We start from the raw sequence: 9,842 nt of genomic DNA on the forward strand, positions 1-9,842 counted from the left end.
CGGGAACGCGCCGTAGAGCTGGCCGCGAATCCTCGGGAGCCTGAGCGCAGAACTCCCGGCCACACCTGACCGTTGCTTCCCTTCAGCGCCCGAGCCGTCCCCGTCGGGAACGGTCCCGGACTCTCACGACCGACGCGCCTGGGCGGCCGGATCTCTGACCACCGAGTCCCTGTGTTTTCGAACTTCGGTGGGGATTTCCGTGTTGTTTTCTGATTTTCATCATCCACTAAGATAAACTTGAAGACCGAGGTTTAAACTTGGTGCCCCTGAATCCTCAAACACTCACAAAACCCCAGGCAATTAGTAAAAAACAGACAATTAGTAACGGGGGGTGCCCTAATTCCGACCCATCCCTAATACCGAACTAGTTTGAAAAATCCTTGTTGCGGCGTTATGCATGTGAGCACGTGCCTAAAAATAACCACAAGAATGGACAAAGTTTTTGTATTTATATCGGTAATCTCACTAAGTTTGTTTTAGTTCGTACACTCCGACAACAGACGAGTGAAAAATTTGTGTGAATTCGACGCTTGTTCGGGGGTTGACGAGCGTGTCAAAAATGCAGGTTTTGCTTTTCAAACAGCGACTTTGGAGCAAGTCGCGTAATCGTAAAAAGATTACTTGTTTGGGACAGAAACACAGTTGTAGATTGTTTAAGGCCTCGTTCATGATTGAAATGTGTTCCGGTTTGGCCACGATCCGAATCGAAGCGGAATATATTTTTGCTTCCGTGATTCCAAACTTGCACCCACACTGGAAACGGTTTCAGACCTCGAATTGACTTGCATTTCATGTGTATATCACAATTTCTTTGAATATTTCATGGGAACCCGGCTTGTAAGGCGGAGAGTTTACGCCTGTCCGGGCGAGTGGTCGCTCGTTCCCGACTCATGTCCTCCCCTTAGGCTGTGCCCCGGACGCATCTGGCGCAAACCCCCACGGTCCGCCACCCCAACGCCCCCGTTGGGCTACCACTCGCCCTCACGCCCAGGGTAGGTTCTAGTACACACCATCCAGTTTCCTCTGGATCTCCTGATTTCCCCAAGTCAATATCGGAAGTCCCGTTTCCTCAGTCGACCAGTAATTAGAACTCGATGTCAAGTGTACGATTCAAGTAGAATTTTCCGCAGTTCAAGCCACTGCGCCGCAAACTATGGCCGACCGTGGCCCCCACGTACCCGGGAGTACAGCGTCGAACCGGAACGATTCGCATCCGCGCGTTCATGATTACAATTCTACGAACGCGAATCGTTCTGTATCGTTTCAGACCACCTCGCGAGGTGGTTCAGAATAAATCGCAACGGAACCGGTTTGAAGCGTTCATGTTCCCAAATGAATCGATTTATTTTTTTAAATCGCATTGATTCGCAACAGATACCCAATCATGAACGGGGCCTTAGTCATAATTTGTGTATTTTAATTTCTAAACTCTCTTCTCAGATCGACCTGTGTTAAACACTAGGTCGGAATTAGGGCACCCCTGTTGCGATAGAACATTCCACCGGCAAAATGACCAAAAACCTGCCCTGCGTTTCGCGAACCATTACGCTTGGGTGCAAGGCGCTACACTCAAGTGAAATATACAGCTGTACAGCTTTAATCATTGTGATCTTTATCCGTCAATATTATAGCTCATGTTGCGCGGGTTTTTGGTCAGATAAACTATTACCAAAGGTCTGTGCGTTTGCATGGAACATAGGTCGGAATTAGGGCACCCCCCGTTACATATAGAACTACTGATAACTACTAAGAAACTACTGGTAAAAACTACTGGGTTTGACTTCTTTTTTGAAGACAAAGTTAAATACAATATGGAGTTAAAATACCATATTTAAATACAGTATTTTCAAATACAGTATTTTCAAATACAGTATTTTTAAATACTGTAATATTTTTAAAAGATACAGTATTTTGAAACATACAACTTCTTTCTAGGACAAGTTTACTGTTAGAACAAAGAGAACTGTCCTTTTAACTCCATGGTTCTTTCTTGAGAGTACAAGTTCTAATGAATCTCTATGCACTCTTGAGGCAGCTCAAAGAGTCAGATTACCATAAATGATGACTACATAATGATGACTATTACCATACTGGTGAGAGATTACCATAATAGTATAGTATAAACTCCTATTCTTATGCAGTATGCATTTGTGGAATTCAGTCGCTAACTACAATGGGCTACCTGGGCCAGAGCCTCGGATGACGTGGTTTTTTTTTTTAGAACATAGAAAATCAATGTGCACAGGGATGTCATCCATAAAATTAAGTCTGTGTGGCCTAATAACCAACCCAAAGTTGAAACTAAGTTTTCCAGATGTCCCTGGATAGGGGGTTAAGATCATCTTTATTTCAATATACAAATATATACAAGTTGACTCGTTGAAGTACACCTAGGCCAGCCTCTATCTCATTATAATTAAGAGGAGGGCGCAAGGTAAGTAAAATGTAACAAGTAACATGTGTGCATCGGACATTAAACTTTTCGATTAAAATTGTTTTCTACACATACATTTCATTTATACGTATACTTACAAAAATGTTTTATAGATCTTAAAGATTAAAAGAAAAGAATCAAGCCTGTTGCATCAAATTTATATTTTACAAGAGAATAGCCCTGAGGTACTTTTCCAACCCTGTGTGTTTCTAGCGCAGTATATGGCATAAGATGCACAAAGTGCGCACTTCCCCAGTCTACTTTTAAGATGTCTGACCTCACGGTCCTTATGACTGACTAGGCAGAGTGACTTCAGTTTCGCAGTGTTCTCACTGTTAATCCATCCTCTACTTCCAACTTCAACTGTAACAAGTGTAGCCCTGTACCCACTATGTACGTTTATTTCATTAATCAGGCCTTCGTACTTGGCAGACTTTCTGTCCTCAGCGTGCTGTGCATGTAATGTTACATGTAAATACTGTAAGAAACAGGAGGAGCCAGTAAAAACCCCACTGGTCCCGGGCCGGGGTTCAAACCCACGACCTTCCGGGCACCAGAGCTTCATAACCAGACGCTCTAACCGCTCCGCTAAAAGTCTAGACCCATCGGCTGGGTCAGTTGGTAGTGCCTATAAACCCCCCACTGTTACACTACTCCCCCTTTTCAAGATTCGTCCTCGAACCTTCTTAATTCGACATCCCTGGAGCGGCACTCTTTGCCAGAACTCAGGGCCGGTGTGGGAACCACTGTAAGAAACAGGAGGAGCCAGTAAAAACCCCACTGGTCCCGGGCCGGGGTTCGAACCCACGACCTCCCGGGCACCAGAGCTTCATAACCAGACGCTCTAACCTAAAAGGTCTAGACCCGTCGGCCGGGTCAGTTGGCAGCGCCTATAAACCCCCCACGTTACAATGCATCTGTACAAAGATTGTAGCAAACATTGATTCAAAGGACCATTTGACAACTAACACTAAGGCCACACCAATTTAATTTGTTGGTTCTCGGATTCGCCTCTTCGTTTTTTTCTGATTTGTAAAAAAAAAAATTTGATTCTGGTCCTGAATCAACTGAAAAATGCTCATGTTTTGCCCCCCAACAGTTGAGGAAAGTCCTTTTCTTCCTAGTTGTTACAGTTTTCCCATCTATCATTGCAGTGGTTTGATTAAAAGTTCAAAATTCAATGTTTAAATTTTAACCCAGCCTTTTGTGTTCACTTCATGGCTCATTTTGTAGCATTTAAGCCTATAATAGGATGCCTAGACCTGTTTTTATTTTTATTTTTTTTCGCCCTGTCGCTTCATATTTTATCTGAAAAAATCCGAGAACCAACAAATGAAATTGGTGTGGCCTAAATAACAAACATTCAAACAAGTCTTTTAACAAAATATTTATACTTAAACACACAACAAAAGTTCAGCTACACTGGGGAGCTTTCGAGACGTACTCTGTCTCTTCTTCAACCCAATTAAGATATCATCTTGGAGTTCTCTTGTCACATGACTTGATGTGATAATCACGTGACAAGAGACAATAGGGCTGGAAATACTGGGTGCATGTGCACCTTAGTGCACCCAAAATTGGAGCTGTGCACCCAATTTTTTTCTGTGGGTGCACCTAAACATTTTTGTAGGTATTTTTGTACATATCAAATGTATAATAGTATACTGGATATTCTTGGCATACAAGTGTCAGAAAAATAATAAAATCATTGTTGTAAGTTAGCCCCCATTTCAGATTCAAGCTCAGAAGAGGAGCAGTAAGATCTGTAATTAGTTTTTGTTTTATATGGTGCACCCAAAAAATTTTCTGTGCACCTAATATTTTAGGTTGGGTGCACCTGTGCACCTATTCCCAAACATGAAATTCGAGCCCTGGACACTCATACAGGTTTCAGGTAGTGATGCCCCCTGTCCTTGTTTAAGGTACTGCGTTGTCGGCGGATCTGGATTGCCTCCCGGACACCCCTTGCAAACCAATCGGAATCTTCTTCAGTCTGTTTCAGGTGCTATCCCACGATGGACATGGATTTGATCGGGGGACGTCTGTCTGCACAGAAGGCCAGGAAGAGATACTTCCTCACCACAGCAGACATGGCAGGCCTGGACTACACTCTTCCCTTCTGGGTTGGTTTTGGATGTGGAAGTGCCATGAAGTACTACAGGCTCGCTGACCTGCAGGAAAGGGTTAGTATCTGTATCGATATAGCCGGTATAACCGCCCTTCGGCGTAACACACCAGCTTCTCAGGCACACGGCGCAGCGGCAGCTAGCTATATCACACCGAACAACTTGTTACATTCAATCTTTGCACATTTGATTGCAAGAGTTGTTTAAAGCTTTCTAGTGATGATGCCCCAACTGTGCTTGTTGGCAACGAGTTCCAGTCTACGATAGTTCTGGAGAAATACGAGTTTTTTAATACCTCAATTCTTGGTTGATAACTCTGATATTTGAAGGCATTTTCTTGTTCTTTTCTGGGCCGGTATCAGCTACTTAGTGGTTGGTACATCCACCAGCTTATTAGTCATTTTGTACATCATGCACAGTCTGGACATTCTATGTCTGTCTTCCAGCGACCCCCACTGTAGGTTTCTCTTCATTTCCGTTACACTAGCACCCCTTGATAGTTGTTCGTGCAGAATCTTGCAGCTTGGTTCTGTACCCTTTCCAGTTTTCCTTTGGTTAGCAGTAGCAGCTAATGAAGCCATCTCAGTGAAGTTACAGTAGCCTCTACCAGGCTTCACAGGCGACTGCAAAGAGTAGAAATTGGCAAAATTGACAGATAACATGCCAGAGGAGTTGTTTATTTGTTTATTAGAATTCACCACAAGTACAAATATACATTAGTGGAAGGGAGGACAAAACAGGTGTATTGACACCTTTACAAGTTGTCCTCCCAAACACAACAATGTAAATGTAGTGCAATACAAATTACAAAGTCGAACAATTGTTGACTTGGTTTGCAAAAGGAGTACATTTGCTTCTCTGTGTGACGTGTGGACTAGGTTCTTTATCAGACCAACTCTCCTGACATGTTATCTGTCTATTTGACCAGTTTCTACTCTTTCCATCCACTACTGAAGCCTAGTAGAGGCTACGGTTACAGGTAGAGCTAATGTATAGAAAGTACCCACAGTTCCTGTTAATCAATATAGATAGCTACCAGCTCCCTAATGTCACTGGCTGATGAACTACAGTATAGAGAATAGCATCCACCTATGTTACAGATACCAAGGACATTATACACAAGGACTGGGCTCGCATTTAGTCACTATTCAGCAACGTTCGACTCATGTGTGAAAAAACAATTGACACCTATATGCCGATTACCCCTTGATTTACATAAATACAAAGCGCCCGCAAGCGGCCCCCGCTATTGTTAGAAAATTTACGATGCCGCGACCGGGCGACAGGCACATTGTTTGGAGCAAGTTTGGAGTGATTTTGAGGATTGAAATAATATTTAGTATGATTTTGAAGAATTGGAGGGGGATATATCCACACACGTAGTACTACACTTGAATCAGGGACCTTTGCTTGAATGTAAAGTTACACACTAGCGCGAGCGGGTGTTCCATATTTCTGTGTTTTAAACTGAAGCCCCAAGAAACAAACACAACGTGCCAAGCTTCTGTTTTTTTGCCAAAAAATACAAGCAGACACGGACTAGATAAGATCGGGAACCCACATGTATATGAAGCATGAATGTCTGGACATGTCCCTGGTGCACGTTTCTGGTACATAAAATGGCGATCTTCCGCTTGGCTTCGGAAAATGCAACCCCTAAAGTACGGACCCGACCTTCTCCCATGACTTTCTAAGTCCGCCGTACAAGTCCATCTACAGAATTTCCTACAACATGGTGCAATGTTTGAACCCAGCGACCGGAAAAAATCGACAACGACCGCCGATAAAATGTACAGGAATGTAAACAAAAAGGTCCGTACATTCAAAGAAAAACGTTCACTAATACAGGAAAAACGGCGTAACAACATTATAGCGAGGTAAAATCTGTGTATTTTCTTACATATTTTACGGCTGAAAACATAAGTGACTTCGACGAAAACGGCTGTAAACTTGTCCATGTTTGTCGTACGGCGATGAAACAAACATCAAAATCTCCGCCATTTTCTTCTCTACGCGATGCCGACGTCTGCGCATGGCAGCCGCGCAACCCAAATAAGGAAACTGTCGGAAAACGCAGGGGTAGCGAAGTAGTCTTCGGAAGGCTTCGGCGCCCATGACGTCATGGTGCTGCTCATTAGCTATGCCAACGTCATGATTCGGCCGAAAACCCCGCGAAAGGGTGAGTCCAACGTTGACATCAATCGGGGGCCGCGCGGGCGTGAAGACAAAGGGACGCAGCGGGACTCGGCGCGGCGGAACAATGGCCACCGCGGGGTGTTAATTGCGAGCCCAGTCCTTCTTATACAATGTCTCTGCAGATACAATTGTTGCAGTACAGTTCATATACTTGTGATTTTCTTGACTAACCCTAGTATGAACGTTGTGAAAGAAATTAATACAGGTGTGTATGCCCATACAGTATGATTTCGGGTCTACTTGGAAACAAGCACAGGTTTGAAATGTACAATTTGGAAAAAAAAATTCCGAATGGAAATCTTTTGTAATTAGATACAACAACAAGATTTCAATCGGCCCACAAACCACGTGGTCGCTCGCTCACGTGACTGCCGAACTCTCTCAGTTGGTTTTGTTTTTGAGGAGACTGGTCATGTTTTCAGCTCCTTCCTTTTGAATTTCAACCCACCACCTCCCCAACACCACCTTAGCTCCACTGTACTAGTGAGAATAAGTTTGATATTATATTGATATGCCATTAGTTGAACGTTCTCAAGTTATTATGATAGGCGTTTCTCTGGAAAGTTCGAAATAAACTTTCCCGTTTCAGGCCACTCCTGCGTCTCTTATCTTGAATGATAGATAATTTCCTACTTTATAGACACTTGACATTGACTTTTCTCTCCAAAAGGCGGAGCAGAAGTATGGAAAGGAAGGTTTTGCAGAGAAGCAGAAGGAATTGGAGAAACGGGAGAAAAAGAGGAAGCTTGAGGAAGAAAAGGTAAAGACTTTCAGGTTTTTTTTTAATAATTGCAGGGCTGGGAATACTGGGTGCATGTGCACCTTAGTGCACCCAAAATTGGAGCTGTGCACCCATTTTTTTTCTGTGGGTGCACCCAAATATTTTTGTAGGTATTTTTTTACATATCATATGATTGTATAATAGTATACAGGATATCTAAGTGTCAGAAAAATAATAAAATGTTTCTTGTAGTACTTGTTTAAGATTTTGAAGTTAGCTCCCATTTTGAAGAGAAGCAGTAAGATCTCTGATTATGTTTTGTTTTATATGGTGCACCCAAATTTTTTTTTTTTTGTGCACCAGTGCACCTATTCCCAAAAATGAATTTTGAGCCCTGTAATTGAAGAATTAAGATAACATCAGAAAGTTTTGGCTTTTGCGTAGCAAGAGAAGAAGCTAGGAGAGACCTAAGAAATTGCTACTTCCAAGTGACAAGTGCATTCTGTGTTTTTATGTTCTAAGAAAATTACCTTGCTCAAATACATAATTTTGAAGTTCTTAGATCGATTACAAAGATGAGAATTTCTAGCCATAAATTGAATATAGAATTAGGAAGATACAAAAAAATCCCTCGTGACCAGAAGTTTTGTCCACTCTGTCCCAATGATATTGAAGACCAACAACATTTTTTTTTTAATTGTACACTATATAACGATAAACGCACAAAGCTGTTCAACCTTCTCTCCAACTGCTTGACTGAATTTGTTACATTTCATGCTATAGATAAATTTAATTTCATCCTAGAAGGCAATAACCCTTACTGTGTAGAAATAGGTATTACATCAAAGAATGTTTAGACCTTAGAACAAGTAGTATTAGTTGACCCATCTATTGTTTTGTACGTAGGATAATTTCGTTGTACCCATGTATCTACATGTCTTAGAGTAGACCTTACGAAAGTCGCTGCACTTTTGTTGTGTCAATAAAGTTCTTTTTTTTGTATGACTGTAAACATCATGCATTTGCTTTGCAAATGTTCAACCTTTCTAACCAGTTATTGTTGGTTTTAAACAGAAGCGGAAGGACCAGCAGGCCCGTGAGAGTAAGAAACAGAAGCTGGTGTTGACTGTTCCCGACTGGGGCAGGCAGCCGCTGACAGACCTGGCTAGTGTGGGGGCGCTGGCCCAGAAGTGCAGCTTGGAACAACTGCAGCAGGTTTGTGTGTTTGTTTCGTATAAGGTCTCATTCATGTATTACTCCGAGTGTACCCCCTAAAAGAGTACCAAGTCAAAAACTAAACTGCTGTATGAACGTGTTTTTATTGGTGAGAATTTTCCCTTTAGCCTTCCCAACTGATGTAAAACGTCAAAGCGGTGAAAGCTTGTTTGTAACTGATGAAATTAGGACGTAATTGTCGGTAGCCGCGCTAGGTCGGACGTGCACAGTCCAGTGTTGTAAGTTGTGCTGTCGTAGGTTTGCAGCGCGGGAGGGCCTCTTGCGGGCAGCCACTAAGTGCAGTTTGTAATTCCCATAAAAGGGGATTTTGTGTATACAAGTCGTTGGCAATTTTTTTAATGAAATGTAGAGTAAGTGTGCTTAGCAATTATCATGAAAGATATCAATTGATTTAATGTAGGATCATAGGGAACACGGTCTGGTAAGTCACTCATTAATGCAATTGGTTTCTAATGTATCGAAACTCATGAATGAGACCATAACCGGTAAAGCTGGGTAAGACCAGACTGTAAGGTTTGAACCACTCACACCTGTAAGGACCCCTACCCTTTAAATAAGTGTGGTGGGTTCTTTAATGTGCGTGGGGTGTGGCTCTCCCAAACACAGGACCTTCATTTAACGTCCTATCCGAGGGACGTCCCTTAGCAAAGCTTAGTACTCATTTCCACCTGAGTGAAGTGAGGAAAGTTGTGTAAATGATGTCAGATCCCTGCTGTAAGTCTTCTGCACTCAACACAAGGCTTGTGTCTTCTGTACCCACTGAACTCTGTTGTGAAAGAAAATCTAGTGAGAACCCTGTTATATTCTTGAATTCCTTGTACAATTACTCTTATCTTTGCAGGGCTCAAAATACTGGGCGTATGTGCACCCAAATTTGAAACTGTGCACCCAATTATTTTCTGTGGGTGCACCGGTGCACCCAAATATTTTAGTAGGTTTACGTATGTAAAGATGTTAAATGTATAGTAGTATACGGCATATTCTTCATTAATATCTATGTGTCAGAAAAATAACAAATCATTGTTATTTAGTACTTTTCTTTAGAAATGTAACATAATTAGTTTTTGCTGACATTCTAGTTATTCTATTTGCACCCAAAACTATTTTTGTGCACCAAATTTTTTTAGGT

General features: G+C 42.2%; 1 protein-coding gene across 1 annotated transcript in view; it reads left to right on the forward strand.

Moving 5' to 3' along the window:
- LOC109466437 overlaps positions 1–9,842 on the forward strand; it is a 19,851-nt gene that overhangs the window by 1,591 nt on the left and 8,418 nt on the right. The window contains exons 2-4 of the mRNA XM_019764160.1: positions 4,427–4,617; positions 7,427–7,516; positions 8,552–8,692. Of these exons, the coding sequence (XP_019619719.1) occupies positions 4,450–4,617; positions 7,427–7,516; positions 8,552–8,692 (399 nt within the window). The 5' untranslated portion in view covers positions 4,427–4,449. The remainder of the gene's footprint in view (positions 1–4,426; positions 4,618–7,426; positions 7,517–8,551; positions 8,693–9,842) is intronic.

Source organism: Branchiostoma belcheri, unplaced genomic scaffold (genome assembly GCF_001625305.1).
Source record: "Branchiostoma belcheri isolate BF01 breed outbred unplaced genomic scaffold, Haploidv18h27 scaffold167, whole genome shotgun sequence".
Taxonomy (NCBI): Eukaryota; Metazoa; Chordata; class Leptocardii; order Amphioxiformes; family Branchiostomatidae; genus Branchiostoma; species Branchiostoma belcheri.